This window comes from Typopeltis vanoorti, chromosome 19 (assembly GCF_054136105.1).
Source record: "Typopeltis vanoorti isolate ZY-2024b chromosome 19, IOZ_Tvanoo_1.0, whole genome shotgun sequence".
Lineage (NCBI taxonomy): Eukaryota > Metazoa > Arthropoda > Arachnida > Uropygi > Thelyphonidae > Typopeltis > Typopeltis vanoorti.
Window position 1 is genome coordinate 16114328 of NC_143567.1, and position 22665 is coordinate 16136992.

Consider the following 22665-nt stretch of genomic DNA (forward strand, 5'->3'; position numbering starts at 1 on the left):
AGTAGATGCTGTTGGTTTAGATGATGCAGTTTGCTGGAGTCGGTGGAGACGGAGAGTTCTAGAGTAGGTGCCCTCCCTCGACGAGTCTTTGAACTCCTTGGAGGTGTTACGAAATAATAATAATAATAACTACATAATTTATCATGTATAGACTGATAATTATAATGTATGAAAGCCAGGGAAACTGTATTTTGTGGAGTACTACAATGAACATGCAGCATACAGGTAAGTGATATCATTTTATCCCTATATGTTATAAGGCATCTAGCATTTTACATATGTCTATTCAGTCAAAGGTTTTTTCATAATCTATGAAAGCCAAGAAAACTGTATTTTGTGGAATGTGGCATACAAATATGTAATTTTTTTAGAAATTATTTGATGATATCATTGATTTCCCTGTGCAAATGAGTGTGTTTATTTTGTGAGTTTCAATATATGCATCTTGTACATAACAGTGGCTTGCATGGCACCAATGTGAACAAGAATAGCAGTGGCCTTTGTTCAAAGAATTTAATGCAAAAGATTTTGTGCAATATATTATGTGTGCTAATGTATTCATTACCAGAAGTGAATTGCTTATGGTATGAAAGCGAGAATACCTGTTGGATTTTTGCTCAGGACATGGACTGGTTATTACTAACACCATGTTCCAACATAAAAATGTGCACAAATTCACATGGAAAGAACAAAGGATGTCAGAAATGTTTTATGAACAGACAACAAAAATTAAGATGTGTCGAAAGTGGATAAATGAAGTGACAAATGTTAATGATGAAAGGCATGAATCTGAGAGTGCTATAGAGAATGTAGTGCACAGAGTGAGCAATAGTAGATGAAATATGAATTTATACTTATACACTTATACACATGCTTGATGGCTTGCATTACTGAAGGTAATGTGAATGATAAGGTGGCACTGAAGAGAGAAATGGAAGACTTACAAAATGTAAGCTTGAGTGACTTGAGAAGTAAATAGCATGTAGCATACAAAAGGAAAAGTGAGTAAGAAGAGTATGAAAGAGCAAAAAACTGGTAATAATGAGAGAGTATTGTAGGGAAATTCTATAATAAGAGATGTGCTTGATGAGAAAGTAATGAAAGCATAGCTCCCAGGTGCAAAGATTAAGAATGTCATTGAAGCAGTTAGTATGTAGAGAGGAGAAATAAAAGAGTTGACTGTTTTGGCAGGTAGGCATGAACGATTGAAAGAGACAAGAAATATGCAATAAGAGAAGATATGAAAGAATTGAAGAAGAAGAAAAATCAAGAATGAGAGTAAAAACAAGGCTCTCATTGTTTTTGCCAGGGAATCAGAGCGAACAGTGAAAAGTCAGCTACTGTAACAAATCCTGAATTACACCTCAACTCAACATCGACAGAGTTCAAGATCAGTATTATCAACATAAGAAGCCTGAATGGTAAAGAAATGGAACTAGCAGAAGAATTGGATAAGTACCAGATGAACATAATAGGAATAGCTGAAAGCAAAATAGACAAAAACTGGTGAGATCTTTCTGAGCAATAAATACAAAATGTTATATTCAGGCAATAACAATCTGGGAAAAGGAGTAGCTATAGTATTCAACACTAAATAAGAGGCTAATCTTCTTGAATGGCAGGAAGTAGAGTGATGTGGGCAAATATCAGAATGGGGGACTGAACAATGAGACTTATTTGTGCCTATGGTCACAAATAAGTCACAGAAGGTTCTACTAAGATAGAAGTGGAAGAATTTTTTGATGCTTTGGAGAAAGCAACTGAACCAATGAAAAAGGAAATGTTGGTCCTTGTTGGGGATCTAAATAGCAGAGAATGATTGTCAGACATACAGAAATATTTTGGGAAAATTTGGAGAAAAGAGCAAAGCTAATAATAATGGCAAATACCTGTTGGATTTTTGCTCAGGACATGGACTGGTTATTACTAACCCCATGTTCCAACACAAAAACGTGCACAAATTCACATGGAAAGAAGAGGCAAGGAATAAGAAGAGTCTCATTGACTATGTTACTGTTGATAGCGATTTTTCTCCCTAGTGCAGGACACCAGAGTGTAATTTGAAAGTGGAAGTGATCACCATTTAGTCTTTAGCAAGATAAAATTGAATTTCATGTTGAAAAGAATAACATGTAAGGAAGTTTTAAAGCGAATAAAAGTTGAGCGGATCTCAAAGGTGAACTGTAGACTAAAATACACAAATATTATTCAAGAAAAAATGAAAGAGTGTGAGAACAGGAACCAAACCTTGGTGATTCAGTGGCAAGCCATGAAGAATGCATTGATTGATTCAGTCATAGAGGCATGTGGTGAAGTTGTCTGCAAGGATAGAAAAACTCCATCAGAATTCCATGGTGGACAGAGTAAATTAAAGAGGCAGTAAAGGAATAGAAGAAAGCATATTGAAAGTTCCTAGCGAATGCTTTTGCTCTTAGAGAATACAGAGACAAATGTAAGAAAGTAAAACACTGTGTAAAACTAGCTAAACACAAATCATGAGCAGACTTTAATAAGAACATAGAAAATAAATATCAGGAAGGCAGCAACATATTTGGAGGCTGTTGAAAAAGCTCAGAAATAGAAGAAAGAATGCTGTAAAAGGAATTAGAAATGATAAAGGGGACATGAAAACTGGAGAAAAAAGATATCCTTGATAAATAAAACAAGCAGTGACAGCACACTGGTAAAAAACACTTAACAGGCATGCAATCAGGAATACATATCCATACTTGAAGTATGAAAACTCATCAAAACCCTGAACTGTGAGAAGGCAGCAGGAGTAGATGATATTATTATTGCTATTATTATTACCCAAGACCCCAGTCAAAGACTCATCTAGGAGGTCCTTATATCATACACACAGCTCATCAAACCATGCTTTAAAAACACTCAAATTCTCTGCAGACACCGTACTCTGAAGCAAGGCATTCCAATCATTCACAACTCTCCATGAAAAAAAAAACTGCTTCTCATCCCATACTCACACCCTCTTTATAGTTTCCAGGGATGACCTCTGGTTCTCCCTGATCTCCCACTATTTTCTGCAGAACCTCTCCAGCATTGATCCTATAATAACCCCTTACTAACTTGTAGGTCTCCATCATATCACCCCTCTTCCTCCTGTCCACCAGAGACTCTGCATGTTGCATCTTCCCATCTTTCATCTCATTTGCATCTTTCCTCATACTCAACATTTCAGAGGTTAGAAACTACCTTAGTTAATCACCTCTGGTGATTTTCCAACATCTCTTTGTCCTTCTGAAAACCAGATGACCAAATCTGGGCACAATAGTCCATGTGTGGCCTAATGAAAGTCTTATACAATGGAACAAGAATCTCCCTACTTCTACAAGTCAGTGTCCTCTGCATCATTCCCGGAAGCCTTTGTGTTATCTTCACAATTTTGGCTATGTGACCCCTAAATTTAAGATCCTTATCCACTATCACACCCAGATCTCTCATTTCCTCCACCTCCAACAATATATCCTCACCAAGCTCTTGTTTTAGAAATATGCTAGCCTTTTATAATATAAAGTTACAAGAGCATTAGATGAGGGAAAGGCATATACTGCCATTTTCCTAGACTTAGCAAAGGCATTTGACAAGCTGCCACATGATAAGCCGATATTCAAGTTGCAGCACATGAGTCTGGATGTCAGAATTGGTCAACTGGATTCAGGATTGGCTGTCCAATAGGTATCAGAGAGTTGTGTATGGTGGAGTAATATCAAAGAGGCAGAAGGTTACAAGTGGGGTTCCACAGGGCTCAGTACTGGGACTTATGTTGTTTAACCTTTATATCAATGACATTGTCCGTTGATTGCAAGGGGATATTCAGTTGTTTGCGGATGATGCGAAGCTGGGAAGGGTTATTAGTAATAGTGCAGATGTTGTAGCCCTGCAAGAGGATTTGAATAAGCTAGATAGATGGGCAAATGAATGGGGGTGTCAGTTTAATGCAGCAAAATGTAAGGTCTTGAGGTTTGGGACACATCGATGAGACACTCTATACTCTATGGGAGGAGTTAAACTGGAGTAAGTAAGGGAGACAAGTGATCTGGGGGTTGATGATTGATAGAAACCTGAAATTTAGGGGACATATTGCAAAGGTAGTGAAGGTAACACACAGGTTTGCTGCAATAATGAGAAGGGCACTGACCTGCAGAGATAAAAGGGTTACCATTCCGTTGTATAAGACTCTGATCAGGCCACACTTAGACTATTGTTCTCAGATCTGGTCCCCAGGATTTGAAGGGAATAAATTAACTGTGGAAAGGGTAAAGAGGGGGGATAACAAAGATGGTTTCAGGACTGTACAATGTTAGTTATGAGGATCGGCTGAGGGAGTGTGGACTGCAGAGTTTGGTGGATAGAAGAAGGAGAGGTGATATGATTGAGACTTTTAAACTGTTGAGGGGTGGTTACAGGTTTTGATACTGGGGAGTTCTTTTGCTTGGTTGAACAGCGTGAAGGAGTGATGACAAGGGGCCATCCCTGGAAGTTAGGAAAGGAAACTATGATAAAGAGTGTGAGGAGTGGTTTCTTTGCATGGAGGGTGGTTGAACCATGGAATGCAATGCCTGATAGAGTGTGAGCGAGAACGGTCAATGAGTTTAAGGAGTGGTAGGTTAGACTTTGTGTTTCCTAGGAGGGACCTCCCTCGATGAGTCGTGATAGGCTTGTGTTTCTTAGAAAGGACCTCCCACGATGAGTCTTTTGACTCCATGGAGGCCTGAATAATAATAATAATAATTTCCAAAATTTAAAACCTTACATTTTGAAACATTGAACTCACATCCCCATTCCCAATCACTCAATTTATTGAAGTCTTCTTGTAAGGCCACAACATTTTCTCTACTCTTCATGGTTCGTCCCAACTTCGCATCATTTGCAAACAACTGAATATCTCCATCCAATTCTTCACCAATATCATTAATATACAAGTTAAACAGCAATGGCCCTAAAACAGATCCCTGAGGCACACCACTAGTAACTTTCCTTTTCCTGGATGTCGCTCCCACATACACAACTTGTTGATACCTATCAGATAGCCTGTCTCCAACCCAATGCACCAATCTAATATCCAACCACATCTACTCTAGTTTGACTATCAACTTATCATGTGGTAATCTATCAAAAGCTTTTGTGAAATCTAAGTATATTAATGTGTATCCTTTTCCTATGTCCATGGAAGCAGTCACCTTATTGTAGTAAGTAGATTACTGAAACATGACCTCCCTTTAGCAAATCCATGCTGTCCATCAAAGAGAATACCATTGTTGTCAACCCAATTCTGATCCTAGTTCTCACAAGCTTCTCCAACAACTTAACTACAACACATGACACACAGATAGGCCCATACAAAAATATGTCAAGGCCGGCGTCAATCCCCTGGTACATTCCTTCAGAATATGTGGTGATATTATCAAGTCCCACAGCCTTATTTACATCTAGTATGTTCAACTCGCTATACACCTCTTGCTCACTTACAGTCAGTCTCTCTTCCCCATCATCAACTGCTCTCAATGTCTGCATGAAGTCACATTCACAAGACTGAAAGACCTTTATGAACTGCTCATTAAGTATCTCCACCATACCTTCTGTTTTCTCTTGATCCCAGATCATCCCATTCCTTTCCTGTCTAAACATGCTCTCACATCCTCTTGCAGCATCCACCTTTCTCACACTGTGTACCCCTGTCCACCCTGAGCCTATACAAAAAGGGAAATAAAACTGAATGTAAGAATTCCAGAACCCTAGTGAGTGTTCCTGGTAAGATTTATGATAAACAGTTAAGAAAGATTGTCAAAGGGAAGCAAGGTAAAGAACAAGCTGGATTCAGTCCAGGATCAGATTTTCACTATACGACAAATAACTGAGAAATTGTGGGAATATAAAGAGCTGTATTTAAGTTTTGTAGAACTGCAAAAGGCATATTCAAATTGCTACAGTTATATAATGTCGATGTGGCATTATATCAAGCAATACTCTGTCTTTATTTGAATTGTAAGTCAGCAGTTAGAATTGAAGGAAGTACAGGAAGATGGTTTTATGCTATATCTGGTCTCAGACAAGGATGTACATTATCCCCTCTGATATTCATTATCTACATGGATCACATTATGAAAGAAAGTGGTATTAAACATGATATCAAAATTGGAGATGATAATCTCAGTTCTTGATTTTATGCAGATGATGTTATACTTTTAAATAATCCAGTACAAGTCTGTAAGATCCCGTGACTAAATTGAGTAGCTGTTCTAATAGATATGGTATGAAAATTAGAAATAACAAGACAAAGACAATGAATATAGGCAGAACATTGAAAATATCAACTGCATTGTGAATGGAGAACCAATAGAATAAGTAAAACATTTCAGCTACTTAGGCACAATTTTTAGTAAAGATGGTAAATTAAATATGGAAATAGACAACAGAATAAACAAGGGCAGTATTCTAGAAAGTCAACTGAATAAATTTATATGGAATAAAAGAGAAATTAGTCAAAACACTAAATTAGCTGTATACAAGATGGTGTTCAAACTAATTTTAACTTATGGATCTGAGAGCTGGGCTAGAAATAAAACACTTAACCAAAGACTAGAGACCCCAGATATGAGAGTCCTGAGAAAGATTAGGTCTGTGAACAGATGGCATCAATGGCAATATCATATATAATTAAAAATGAGGATATTAGGAAAGAATTTGACATTATTATCATCCAGGAATGTGTTAGCAGAGCTAATCTCCACCTGAGAGCTAATCTCATTAGCTCTCAGGTGGTATGGTCACTTAAACAGAATGGGAGAGGAAAGATTAGCAAAACAAGTATTCTCTGCCAGGTTGGCAGGAAAAAGACCCAGAGGAAGACCAAGATATAGATGGATTGATACAGTAAAAAGTGCTTTAGAAGACAGAAGATCTGATAATTTTGGAGTCTTGACAGATAACAGATTGATTTGGAGGAAAATTGTTGATAGGAAATTAGTAATGATGTAAGTTCTTCATGTAATACTATCATAATATCCTGTACACCCCTTGAGAGTACATGTCAGGAATTTGATGATGATGACTTCAACTGTTAGGGACATAGGCTGGAGGGAGGAAAAGGCATATACAGAAATGGAATTTATACTGTTACTGAGGGATAATTTTCTGAAAGAGTATATGACAGAGGGGCCCAGGGTTTGAAGAGCACTGGATCTTCAAACCCCATGCCCCTGCCCCTCTGTCACATGCTCTTTCAAAAAATTGCCTCTGATTTGGGAAGGTAATCATGCAGTGTTGTTCTGGTAGAACCAAACATGGAATTCTCAGTTAAGAAGAGGTATATGTAAACTACAAAGCCAGCAATCATGACAAACTTAGGAGGCTGATTGGACACTGACAAGCAGAGATAAGGCAATGGTTGTACCATTGTATATTAGGATCACAATCACACCCCACCTGAACTATTGTATGCAAATCTGGTTACATGGTTTCCATAACGATGAAGAAACTTTGGAGAACTCATGAGATGAGTAGCTAAAGCAACATCAGGACTATGGAATGTTGGTTATAGGAAGAAGCTAAGAAATTGTAAGTTACAGTTTAGTGAAGAGGCAGAGGAGAGTGATATGACAGAGACTTAAGTTGGTGAGAGGGTGAAAGGCACCAGATTAATAGACAGAAGAATTATATATCAAGCAAGAACAAAAGGCCATCCCTGATTGCAGAGCAGTGTAATGAACAAAAAAGTAAGAAGTAGATTTTTATATTTAGAATGGTGAATAAGTGGAATGCACTGCCATAATATGTTATGAATGCACATAAAGTACAACATGACATATATGTTGCTGTTTATGTGAGATCTTGCAAAGTGAATGTATTTGACTCTGTGGAAGTCAGCTTATAATAATGCTTTTCAGTTTGATTTCTTACTATTCCAAAAGCATTCATGCAAAAGATTCACATTACAAAATGAACATTTAATACAACAAAATCACTGAAATATTCAAAGACTATATTTGAATTCCATAATAATGTGAAATAACATTCATTAATTATCCTAGGACTATGGTTTCATGCAGTATTACTCTTAGCTAAGAGTAATACTGATTCCCTAATGCAAGTATAGTATGTACATTAATAATTTTTATTTTACTACAGTAAAGCAGTATTATTTTCTATATTTGTACACAGAAAATAAAAAGTGAAATATTTTGGATGGAAACAAATAATGTGATTAGTCATGAATAAACATTTCTAATGTTATTATATTGCGTATAATAATAAATCTTTAATTGCAGTATAAAATGAAGATATTTGCAATTTATTGATATTCTATATACAAACTATTTGCACAATATTATTTTTACCAGCACGAAATCTAATTGCAAATCCTCTACGGCTGTCTCCATAGCTTGTATGAAAATAAAGATAGATTCTATTTTTTGTTGATATAACAAACTGCTGATTGTCATCCACTGTACCAGTCAACATTGCTAACATAAAATCAGAAGCCTTTGCACCATCACGTATGATAATAAAGTCCTTTTCTGGTTCCAGGTCAATATCTACAACCTATTAAATTGAATTTTTTTTGTAATAATTTTAACATAAATTTAACAAAAAATATAATTAAATTTAAAATAATTTGTTAACCTCAGTGGTCTACCTGTCTGTCATTCATTCATTTATATATATATATATATATATATATATATATATATATAAACTTTTGAATGAAAGAAATGAAATAAAATGAAATTTCTTTCATTAAATGAAAGAATAATGGCAAGACTGGTAGCAAGACCATTTAATATCACACCAGTTCATGTCTATTCACACCAGAAAGTAGTGAAGAAGAAATAGAGTTCTACTATAGCAACTTTGTATAACTTGAAATTAGTACCAAAGAAAGACATACTAATTACTGGAGAAGATTTAAATGCAAAGATTGGAAAGAAGAATGAAAGATGGGAAAAAAAGGGTGCAAATATGGATATGGAGAAAGCAATGAAAGAACAGAAAGAATGCTTGAATTTGCCTTGAAGTATGACATAGTAGCTTATAATGCACATTTCCAGCAAAAAGACTGCAGGAAGTTGACATGGCGGTCACCTGATAGAAGAACTAAGAACATGTTAGTTGTGATACTCATAAGCAAGATATGGGTCACATCAGATCTGCAATGTCAAACATTGCAAGGAGTGGACATGGAATTGAATCAGAGCTTTGTGATTGCCAATAACAAGTTGACAGTCAAACAACGAGTGAAGTCACAATTTCAGTCAGAGCAATATCAGGACACTGAGTGAGGAAATTACAGGGAAAGTGATCAAGGAAGAACCGAAATCCATTACAGAAAAGGAACTGGAGGAGAGAAACAACAAAGTGCCCTGCAATCAACAGAGAAGTGGAACAAACGGACCAGGAGACAGAAAAGCCGAAGAATATGTAGAGCTCACAGGAGACATTAAAGATAATTCAAGAAAAGAGAGCATTAAAGATTAGGAGAGAGATCTTTGTGGAATAGAAGAACAGCATAGAGTGGAATGCAATGAAGCAAAGAAGGCAGTTAGAAGAGACAAATTAAAATGGCTAGAGGAACAGTGCAAGGATGTCGATGAATACCATGGTGAAAAGAACAAGAGAAGTATATAAGGTGATTAGAAACATCAACAAGAAATCAAATCCAAAGCAAAGAACCATAAAAAATGAAAATGGTGAAATCTTAATGAATAAAGAAGAAATATGAGAGAGGTGGACAAGATAATACTCAATGTTATAGGGAAATGTTGAGGTCCAACAGAAGTTAAGTGATGAATTGATGGAAATATCACTATTATCACTATCAAGCACAGAGAGAGGAATAGATATACTAAGGGATGAAGTTGTAAAAGCAGTAAAACATCTGAAAACCCATAAAAGTCCTGGGAATGATGAGATCACTGGAGAGATGTTGAAACATGATAGTGAGATGATAATAGACAATACAAACTGTATAATACAAATTATTATACAGTTTGTATTGTATAATAATTACACTATTACATAATATAAATACAAGTATAATACAATATGTACTGGTTGTGTAACATGGCATGGGAGGAAGGCAAAATACTAAAAGAATGAACAAGATCAATCCTAATACCCATTCACAAAAGAGGAAGCAAATTGGACTTCAAAAACTACAGAACAAGCACTTGAATCAAGCACTAATCAATTTGGAAAAGAAAAAAAAAAAAAGACTTTAATACTCCAAAAAATAAATAACTGAAAATATATAAAAACTAATGATAGATAAACAAAACTAATAATTTCATTTATTATAATTATATAAAAACATGATTAGAACAATTATAGCTTTCTTTTATGAGATGTTATTAGTTCCTATGTAATGTGTTCATACCTCAATTTCTCTTCACAGTTAAGTCTAAGTATCCTTTATCAGTCAAATGGGTAGGAATTTCTTTCATTAATGGAATACTGTGAGTTGGAATAATCAAAAGAAATATAAAAAAGGAGAAAAACAGAAGAAAAAACTTATTTAATGTAAAATTTTCGACTAAGTATCATAGATACTTAGTCGAAAATTCTAAGTATCAGTATGGGATCATAGAATGGCAAAAAGCAATAACAGATAATCCTAAAAAGTACCACCTAAGTAGCTAATGTAAGATAATTAAAAATCGGTCCATAATTTCCTAACTTATTCAAAATCCTTAAAACCATTTGATACAAAGATGGATTTAATATGTTATAATTCTTTCTGTAAAAGTTCTACTACTAACTTTTACAGAAAGTTCTACAAACTTTCTGTAAAAGTCTGTAGAACATAAAGAATGAGCATGATGCACTAAAGCCTTTTGACTACGATGGTAGTGAGATTCAGCAACCTGAATAAGTCTTCTTTCTGAAAAACTGAAAACTGTAAGCTTCCATCTAGCTGACAAAGAATTAGAAGATTTAAAATGGCTATTTGGTAATTTACTTCTTCTTCTTCTTCTAAGATGAACTGGATCCTGAGATGAAGCGCACTTAAACCCTGAGGAACAGCCATTCCAAAAATATCATTCACATACCTGTACCAATGTGTAGATCTAAGTGAAATATTATCAAAGATACATTATTATTATTATTATTACTGGAAACTTCAAGGAGTCAATAGACTCATCGAGGGAGGCCCTAACATCATGTCAAGAACAACTATTCGACATTCACACAGTATCTATCACACCTCGCCTTGAACTCATTTGCAGTCATGGCACCCACAACAGACTCTGGCAGCTTATTCCACTCATTCACCACTCTCCAGGTAAAAAACCTAGCTTTAACACCCTTGCTAACCACACTCTTGCCCAGCTTCCATAGCCCTTAGTCCTCCCACCACCAGTCCTAATCTCAAAAATATCTTCTGAATTAATCTTATAGAAACCCTGCAGTAATTTGAATGTCTCAATCATATTACCCCTTTTCTGCCTATCAACCAATCTCTGCAACGCACAAATCCTCAACCTGTTCTCGTAAGGTTCATTCCATAGACCTGCTATCATCTTGGTCACTCGTCTCTGGATCCTCTCCACCTCCTCCCCATCAAGAAGAAACCCTGGTGCCCGTATCTGGGCACAATAGTCTAGATGGGATCTTATCAAGGCTCAATACAGAGGAACAATAACCTGTTTGTCTCAGCTTGTTAAAGTATTTTTCAGTAACCAAGTGATTTGATGAGCTGATTTAGCCATTTTTGCGATGTGACCCCTAAACTTCAACTCCCTATCCACCAACACTCCCAAATCCCTGGCCTCATCAATCTCTTGGAGTACGGTTCCACCAATGTGATATACTGCTGCTAATCTTTTCACCCCAAAATGCATAACAATAGTCTAGATGGGGTCTTATCAAAGCTCAATACAGAGGAACAATAACCTGTGTGTCTCAGCTTGTTAAAGTATTTTTCAGAAACCAAGTGATTTGATGAGCTGATTTAGCCACTTTTGCGATGTGACCCCTAAACTTCAACTCCCTATCCACCAACACTCCCAAATCCCTGGCCTCATCAATCTCTTGGAGTACGGTTCCACCAATGTGATATACTGCTGCTAATCTTTTCACCCCAAAATGCATAACCTTACACTTTGCCACATTAAATTGACATCCATTTTCCTTAGCCCAGTCCTCCAAACTATCCAAATCATCTTGCAAAATTTTGACATCCTGTGTACTCACTATTGCTCTACCCAACTTTGCATCATCAGCAAACAAATGAACACTTCCTCTCAGATCCTTTCCTATATCGTTAATGAACAAATTGAACAGTAGTGGTCCAAGAACAGAACCCTGTGGCACACCACTAGTCACAGGCCATCTTTTGGACTCTACTCCTGAATAAACCACCACTCTCTGATATCTCTCCATCAACCACCCTCCTATCCATCTCTCCAACCCTATATCCATCCCCATATGTTGCAGTTTACTGATTAGAATTCCATGTGGTATCCTGTCAAAGGCCTTATCCAGTTGATGGAGAGATATCAGATACCACTCTCTGATATCTCTCCATCAACCACCCTCCTATCCATCTCTCCAACCCTATATCCATCCCCATATGTTGCAGTTTACTGATTAGAATTCCATGTGGTATCCTGTCAAAGGCCTTATCCAGTTCAGCCGTCACTGTGTTATAAAACATGAGCAAGTTACCGAGGCATGATCTATTCTTCACAAAACCATGCTGTCCCCCATACAGTATCCCATTTTCAACTATCCAATCCTGTATTTTCCTCTTGACTATTTTCTCCAAGACCTTGACAATGATTCCTGATATGCTGATCGGTCGGTAATTTACAACAGCAGTCTTGGAACCTCCTTTATGCAGTGGAACTATTTTCCCCTCTTCCCACCCCCTCGGGACTAACTCAGACCCAAGACTCAAATTAAACAAAATGGTCAAGGACACTTACAATTCTTTAGCTGCTTCATGTACGATACAAGCTGGTATACCATCCAACATTGTTCAAAGTGTTCCACGAAGGGGCAATAGTAAGAGAAATAGGGCTGTCCATAGCTTTACTTTACTGTCCTAACAGATCTGATATGTATATGAATATATATATATATATATATATATTCATTTTAAAGTTAGGAAATTATTGACCATTTTTAGTTTTCTAATAATGGCTACTAAGGTGGATCATAAAGTATAGTGGATCTTCAGTACAGGATCATAGATCCTGTACTGAAAATGCCTATGACATTTAGTCAAAATTTCAACATTAAATAAGTTTGTATACGAGTTTTACTCCATTTTTATATTTATTTTGAGTGGGAAGGAAATTTGTCCAGTAATCTCAAAATTACTCTGATGCTGTCTTGTTTAAGAAGATAAATTATTGATTGTACTTTTTAGTCTTCAAATGAAATGAAAATATGATCAGGACTAGTGCTACACCTCAAACAACAGGTTCCAACAACAACAACAACAACATTTGTACATAATAGATACAACAGAAAAATTGTTGGCTGGATGTTTATAAAATTCAGCTCTAGATGAGCATGTATAGCTCTCTGAGTTTATAAGGCTTGTCTTTAAACTAAGAAAAAACATTAAAAGAAAAGAAAGAAACATTCTTACCAAACTTCTAAAAAAAAAAGAATATTATTATGCCTTCAAAGTCCCTTATATAAAAGGCTAAATAAAAATTAAACTAATTTAAATAACACAACATCAAAGCAGTCTAAAAAATATACAATGGTTCTTCATGTCTGAAACAAATATGAGCCATTAAATGGCTAGCAACATGTAATATACAGCCTCTCCCATCTAATTCAAATCCCACCTTCTTGAAGCATGTTTTCACATACAGGAACTCTGGAAACATGAATACTGCCACCTTAAAAGCATATCGTCCCTAGATGGATGAAATATCACCTAAACCTCTAGGCAGTGGATAACTTTCACTGCCCAGTGAAACACCACTCTGCTTATTGGAGACATACAATGGCTATGTTTGTTCATCTCTAGAGCAAGTCTCCAGTTTCTGACCCTTTCTTTCTTTTTCTACATGAAATGTAGATGGCAGTCTTCCTGGGTATGTTCTTTGCACTGTAATCATTGAACTAGAAAGACAGTATAGTACTAGCCAATCCAAGCACCGATCCAGCTTTGATGTAATAACTTAAATTATTCTTGCTGGGCTGAGTGCCTGCATTCTCCAATCCTTATCCAAGCTTTGGTTTTCAATGTGCCAAAAAAGAAGTCCAAGCTAAAATATGTCACATACACTCAATGATTCAAGTTAAAAACTCTAGTATCTCACTCAGCTTATGCTATAGCCCATAACAACTGGAAAAAAAAAAAAAAAAAAAAAAAAACATCACCAAATCTAAAGCAGACTTTGTAAGGGCCAAATGCACCCCACCACTGAGCTTGCCTCCTGCTCAAATGGTAGTTGGGCCTTATGTTCTCTTGCCAAGACTGTTGAGCAAAACTTTTGCTCAACCTCTCTTCCACCTCTCTCTTTCTCTCTCTTATTCTAATGGAAGAATGGCAAGATCTCTTAAAGATAAGGCAGACCTTTTGATATCAGTCTTCTCCTCCAACTCTTATTTAGACAACCAAGGCAAATCCCCCCCCTTCTACTATTCCACAAACCACATAAAAGCAAGCTTTTATGCAGCCTGTTCCTGAAAAATGGAGGGAACAGTTAGACTGTTGAGCAAAACTTTTGCTCAACCTCTCTTCCAGCTCTCTCTTTCTCTCTCTTATTCTAATGGAAGAATGGCAAGATCTCTTAAAGATAAGGCAGACCTTTTGATATCAGTCTTCTCCTCCAACTCTTATTTAGACAACCAAGGCAAATCCCCTCCCCCCCTTCTACTATTCCACAAACCACATAAAAGCAAGCTTTTATGCAGCCTGTTCCTGAAAAATGGAGGGAACAGTTAGTGATCAAACTGTCATCCCAATGTCGTCACCAGTGGCGGCTGGTGACAATAAAAACAAGTGGGGCCAGGGGTCAAAAACAACTGAAATAATAACTATTGATTTATAGTTATTATTTCTATTACAATAATGTTTAGTCAGAATCTACTGATGCATTGAGCAATTAATTTTTTAAAATTGTTAGGACGTAACATATATGGGCTCAATGTATTAATAACACAAAAACTCGAAAGATTTGCAGTTGTGGGCATAACTCAACGGAGTAGAGCAAAAAAAAAAAAAAAAAAAAAAGCTCAACGAACTAGAGCAGTGAACCGGAAATCCAAAGACGCTGATTCGACTCCAGCTGACCGCCCTGCAAAATATTTTCATTTTTCAAGTGTTAAAACAAAAAAGTTATTATTTCTATTATTTATTTTATAAATCAATGTCGAACCTTCCGAGATTCTGCGAAATAATGAGAAACATTTTTCCAATAAACTATCGATTTTGTTCATAGTTAAAATGTATTGTTTATGGAAGTAATAAAATTTTAAACTTTAAAATAAATTATAACAAAAAACGACAACAATAATTAAACACACTAAAAACAATAAAACAGATCAACAGCAAGAATAAATAATAAGACAATGAAAGAATCGCCTGCTATTTACGTACAAACGCAGTGACTGGGCCAGACTAAACTGGCCCCAAGATAAGCGTTCTGCGTAAACAAACACGATCACTAGTGCACGTGCTTCACAATCAAAGAATCGCGCGCTATGTATGCACGTGAAAATACAGTGACTGGGCCAGACTAAACAGGCCCCAAGATAAGTGTTGCGCCCAGTAAACAAACACGATCGCTAGTGCACTTGCCTCATACATGTCCTGTGTTCTACACGTATAAAATAGGGCGAGCCGTGACTGGCCCCAGAGACCGTACTAAGTTGCATTATACAGTATTGCCACAAAATACTACAGTAATTTTTTTATTAAACAATAAAATGTGTTGGAAATAGATCAAAAAATAATAATTACAAGAAACATATTTTTTAAAACTACAATTATTGGGCTGGTTATACAAATATAGGTAGAGCCCAGCCCCTATTGAAGTGCTGCCCCTGGTCGTCACCTCAATACTTTCAAAAGAGATGGAGAGGATCATCAATAACCAGCTTTTTCACTATCTAGACTCACTATACTCTTTTTTCAAGTTATCTTGAAAGTAGCAGAATAAGTTACATTTCCGGCTTTTCTTACTATTCGTACTATAGACTTAAGAGCTGCATAAAATAGTTTCTTAAATTTTTTATATTCACATCGTGTGGTACTCTGTATATAATTATTTTACTACTTCCTTAACTTGCCGATGCAAGAATTATATGTTTCATACCATTAAATTGTTACAGGGAACATATTTTTAGAAAATGCAATTATCTATCAAGTGGTCTCCGACGACCACCAACTTTACTCTACATGCGAGGATGACTGGTGGTGTTGCTCTTGTATTCCCACTAGCGGCAGTCCTAAATTAGTAAGGCATCCTAAAGGCAAACCTCTGAAAAGCACATCATACTAAATGTTTATGCTGGTTTATGGATGAGAAATCCTGATGAAACAGTGAGCAATATCGTGAAGCAAACAGCAGAACTGACAGGTGTAAGCAAGGCAGCAGTATACCACATAAAGAAGGAACTGACCACGATGGGAAGAAGAGGCCTAGCGTATGCCGGGAAAGAAGTGGCCTAGTGCCGTAAGATTAAATACGACGACTTTGCGTTGTCAGCAATTCATCAGAAAGTGCATGATTTCTTCAGAAACAACAAAATTCCTAAATATATAAGGTGATGACTGCTGTTCAGTTCCAAACTCACCAAATCAATTTCTCATCCTTTTTCCTGCATTCGATATGCCTCTGTCCTTGATAATACTCTTCCCCATAGTTTGTTCCTCACTGAACATAACCTCCAACTCTTCAAGAAATACGTTAACTGATTCAGGTGCCTACAAATAGCAAGGACATGTAATGAGTCTTGAAGACTTTCCATGTGTGGAGTTCATAAAAAAAAGGTGAATAAAGAAATAAAACAGGATTTAATCATCCTTCCAAAGTGTTTACATAAGCTTTCCAGAGATGTATAGTTTTTCTAGTGTGTGTGTGTGCATGCACACATGCACACACACTATCTGATCAAAAATATCCAGATGCATGTTCATTCCAACTCTGAGTAATATGAAAGGCATTAATATGGAGTTGGTAAACCCTTTACTGCTATAACAGCCTTCAATCTTCTGGGAAGGTATTCCCAGAAGATTGAAGGCTGTTAGATTTTGGTATGTGCTGTACTAAATTTCCCTTCCATTATTCCTGAACAGCATTAGTAAATTTGGTAAGAGATCATGGACAATTCGGCCTGTCTTGCAATCAGTGTTCCAATTTATCCCAGAGGTGTTTGATGAGATTGAGATCAGGGCTCAGTGTAGGCCAATCAAGTTTTTCAGCACCCATCTTTTCAACCATTCCAGAATCCAATGGTAACAAGCTTTATACCATTTCATCAAATGCTTGATATTGCCCTTGCTGATGTCAGACTTGTGTGCAGATGCACAGCCATGGAAAGCCATGTTCTTCAGCTCACAGTGAACAGTTGTGTTGCTAGTGTTGCTTACAGAAGCATTTCCAAATTTAACAGAGAGTGTTTCAAATGAGGATGGACGATTTTTTATATTATAAACTTCAGCACTCAGTGATTCTGCTCTTTGATTTTATGTGACCTACCAAGTAGTGATTGTACTCTTGTTGTTCCTCTCCAATATCTTAACCACAGCTGAAGATATAGAGACTGGTCTATAACTGGCAACATTTGTCTTAGTGGCACCACGCAAGAGTGTTAAGACAGCTATTACCAATAAGAGAAAATATGACAAACACCAGTAAGACACAATACAACAGATATCAATTAGACTAAAAGAGAAGTCAAGTCATTTACATATTCCCTAAAAATGTACAGTGATATATATCATCTAACCAACAGCCTTTTTTATCATCTAGCTTACTCAACATATCATATGACCCTGAGTCATTAACTTCTAGTTAATCTAGTACTCACTACCATAAAGTAGGAAGCATTATCCAGAAATTTACACATTGGCCAGTATTCACTTCCTTTCTGTGAGCAACATTGGACAACACAGCTCTCAATGATATAAAATACAGTGATAAGTACTCATTACATTAATTAAATCCATCCCTCCTATGCATTAGTCACTTTGCCATCTTCATGCATCAGATGCATGCATGAAGATATGTGCCAGGTAAGGCTGATGACAATGTTCATTTAAAATAGTGGCAATGATTTTGAGGTACTGTGTTGTGGAGGTTCTCTTCCTGTGAATCTCCACAACAAAGTACCTCAAAACAAGAGGGTCCCATGAAAATTCAACAAAAACATTTAATTGAAAGACAGTTTATCAAATGGCAATTCATTGAAAAAGCAATTTGTCAAATAAACAATTCATCAAACAACAATTTAATGAATAGTGAATCATCAAAAAAGGCAATTTATCAAATCACAGTTCATTGCATGGCAAGTTGTCCTAAATGCAAATGATCAAAAAAAACAATTCACCAATAATTTTTCGATGCATTATGAAAGAATGTTATAATAAAATATTATGAAAGAAATGTTATAATAAAAGTGATCCAGTTGGAAACTAAAACTGCACAGGCAACTTCGAATTCCACTAAGTCAGAGTTATTGTAATACTGGTAACCCTCGTATAACGCAGATGTTAGGTTCCATAGATAAAAAGTAGTGTTATGCTCCAAAATCGTTTTTTATTTTTTTTAATTATATAAACAATGGCATATCCAACAAAAAAATATTTTTATTTAATTCAGGTAACAAATGCATAGTATAAAATTATAAAAATTACAAATTGTGCATAAACTTCATTGCACATAATGCATAAATGTTCAGGCAAAATAAAATAAAGAGCATATCTTAAGCATCATCACTGTCTTTAAAAATAACATTTCATAGATGTTCTTTATTTACGGGTGACCAAACCTCATCATCACTTGAAATCTCCTGGACATCATTTCTATAATTCTCATTGAATACTTCAGCTGGTTTAGTTATCAAGAAGTCAGTAAGTCAAGGTCTTACCACAGCATAGTGGTAGGACCTTGCTTACCACTATGCTGCAATTGTTTATTAAATTCATAATAGGGAGCTAAACAAATATCCAATTGTCTCGTGAATTTTCCAGAGTGCTCCACTGAGGGATCATTATCCTTAAAATAACTTCCTAACTTTCTTGCCAAATGCAAGCCTTCTGCTAATTTCTTTTAACTAAATTCTTTAACAGATTTATCATAATTGGAATATTCAGCAGAATTTCCCCAATATTAATTGTACCAGTTCCTCCTCATTTAAATCTGTTTCCCCCTCAATTAATTCACTAATTTCATTTTCAACCCTATCACAAAAGCCCTCTCCACCAAAATTGTGTGCAATGTTTATTATACAACTTAAGTTGGCATCCACTGGAGGTACGAAATTTTTTCCAGAATGGCTTCAGGCCATATTTTTTTCCAGCAAGCATTCAGTGTAGAGGGTTGTAATTCCTTAATGGACAGAGAAATAATTTTCACACAATTCAATATTGAAAACTCTTTCCATGCTCGAAGCAGTGTCGCATTTGGATTAGATTCCATTTTTTCCAAAATTAATTGGAATCTTCGACAAATATAATATGACTTAAATGTTGATATTATTCCTTGGTCGAGTGGTTGAATAAGTGAAGTAGTAATAGGCAGCAAAAACGTTATTTTAATATTTGGATGGCTTAAATTTGTTGGGTGGCCTGGTGCACCATCTAAAATTAGTAGAATTTTGAAGTCAGTATTCTTTTTCTTTATGTAACTCTCTACATCGGGTACAAAACACTTGAAAAACCAATTTTCAAACATGCTACCTGTAACCAATGCCTTTTTGTTGGGCCCACAAATAAACAGGTAGGGTGGACTTGTTGAGTCCTTTCGCAGCACAAGGATTTGAGGATCGGTTAATAAACATTGGTTTTGTCATGTAATCACCTGATGCATTACTAATTCTATCTAATAGTAAAATAATAGTAAAGTAATTCTATCTTTGAAAACTTTGAATCCAGGAGCTGATCTTTCATGTTTTGAAATATAGGTGCATTTTGGCATTTTTTTCCCCAATATAACCAGGATTCATCTGCATTGAACACCTGGTCTGCACAATAACCACCTTCTTCAATGATTTTTAAAAGTTCTCTTGAGTATTTTCAGGCAGCTTCTATGTCTACTGATGCTCCCTGGATTTTAAGGTTATGCAAAGAAAACCGTTTTTTAAAGTTCTCGAACCAACCCTTACTGGCACAAAATCCATGCTGAGAGCTTTCTTCTGAAGAATCTTGATCAAGTTCTTTTAAATGTTTATAAACTTCAAGAGCTTTTTGTTTAGTAAGATTTCCTCTCAAAGGAATTTTCGTTTGAGGCAATCTTCTATCCATATCATTAGAGATTTCTCCATTTTTTGTATTAGAATATCGCACTTTGCACTTACCATTGACCCAGCAATAACGCTTTCTCGGATTTTACGTTCATTTCGTTTGATTGTTCAAATTGTTGATTCATTTAAATTCAAAGTTCTTGCAACAACTCCTGGTTTTTCTCCATTTTCCAACTGATCCAAGATTTAAATTTTTTTCTTCGAGAGAAATGAATTTTCTTTTCAATGTTGGTTTTTCCCTTTTGTTGCAGTTTCAGTGGCCATTACTATAAAAATAATTTTCTTACATAAAAAAAGGCATAACATATTAATTATGTAACTCACCAGTAAATAAAGTGCTCAGCTTGAGATTAACACACTAATGATTTTTAATGCACTCCCCTGGCAGAAAACTTCGTTTTCGAAGACAAATTTCAATAATAAACACTTGATACGGTAAACAACTGATGTACATGTGTGCTAAAGGGTATTTCCACTAATATAAATTCGCTACTTATAACTACATGCACAATAATAAACACTTTATATGGTAAACAATTCATGCTACATAAAAAAAAAAAAAATGTGCATATGTGCTAAAGAGTGTTTCCCTTAATATAAATTCGCTGCTTATAATTACATGCACAATATGAGTAGACACAAATTTAACGAATATAAAATTTGATTTTTAAGTCACACGGTGAAAAATATATAAAGATAAAGGGTTACTACAGTTTGTAGACCATGTTATATCGAGATGTTGTATAAGTGCCACGTTATACAAGGGTCACCTGTATATAATTTCAACACATTATCCTTTCGTAGCCCTGAATATAGTTGAAAAGAAAAATGGAATGGTTGACAAATTATTGTAAAAATTTCAAATACTAAATCTGAGTAAAATTCATCCCATATAACTAGTGTGTATCTGTGTGTGTGTGTGTGGAAATCACATACTAATACTACTACTATTAATAGTAATAATAATGGAGCCTCTGTAGTTCAGTAGGTATAAACAAAGCCCTTTAGTTGAAAGATTTGGGTTTTTTGAATCCTGTCTATGACATGAATAATTATTATCAGTCCTCTACAACTGAAGGCGATTTAGTAGCGGTTTTCCTCCAGGAAACAGGCAAACTAGTCATATGAACACACATACTTTCAGACAGGAAACACTTATCAGACAAGAAAGATAATAAGAAATCATGGTGTTCTATAATTATTCCCTAGTAAAGTAGCATTGCTATCTTAACCAACCATTAGATTGATGAGCAGGAATAATAATAGCCATTATTACTACTACTAACAATAATAATAATGCATCTAATATTAATAATAATAATAATTAGTAGTAGGTTAAAAAGTGCCTTTAATTAGGAATATAAGGATTCTACCATGTAATAAAGTATCCATATCAATATAAACGTTTTTTACATAATCTTTTCCAGATTGTGTAAAACAGACATAAGATACATGAAACACATACTGACTGAAAATTATCTCTCTTTCTCAAAAAAATTACTTCACAGTTGAGAGATTGCCACACCACAAGTTGGTAACTATACTGAAGTAAATGAGGTTGGATGATAGATTAGTGAGTAGGATAGGCAACTGACTCTGAGACAGGTGTCAGCAAGTTATGTATGAAGTGCAGTATCCCAGAAGAAAAAATGAGTTTAACTGGTGATATACAACTGTTTGCAGACAATGCAAAACTAGCAGAATGATGAGGGAATCAAACAGATGTTGTGATTTTACAGGAGGACTTGAACAGACTGTATGAGTGGGCAACATAAGCAACATGGGATGCAAAGTATACACTTGGTGAGAAAAGTTTGGAAGAAGTCAGAGTGGTGGTGGTGGACAAGGATCTGAAATTAGTAGTCATATTGTACAAATTGTGAAGCCGTCACAGCAGATTATGGCAATGATGCAGAGAATCTCAATATGCAGAAATAAAGAGGTTCTGGTTCCACTTATAAGATCTTGATCAAGCCTCCTATGGATTATTGTGCACAGATTTGGTCCCCTTGTTTTCATGATGATGAGGATACATTGGAAAGGTCTAGAGAAGATTGACCCAGGTAGTAACTGGACTTTGGGATGCATGACATGAAGACATATTGATGGAATGAAATTTGCAAAATTTTGTGAATAGGAGGAAGAGAGGAGATATGGTTGAGACATTTAATCTGGTAAAGGGTTGTTACCAGTTTAATGTGGAGGAAATATTTC

At 35.7% G+C, this 22665-nt stretch overlaps 1 protein-coding gene across 1 annotated transcript in view; it reads right to left on the reverse strand.

Annotated features, from left to right (window-relative positions):
• LOC150095877 (uncharacterized) overlaps positions 1-22665 on the reverse strand; it is a 710412-nt gene that overhangs the window by 632436 nt on the left and 55311 nt on the right. Inside the window, exon 8 of the mRNA XM_090409554.1 lies at positions 8358-8562. Within this exon, the coding sequence (XP_090265680.1) occupies positions 8358-8562 (205 nt within the window). The remainder of the gene's footprint in view (positions 1-8357; positions 8563-22665) is intronic.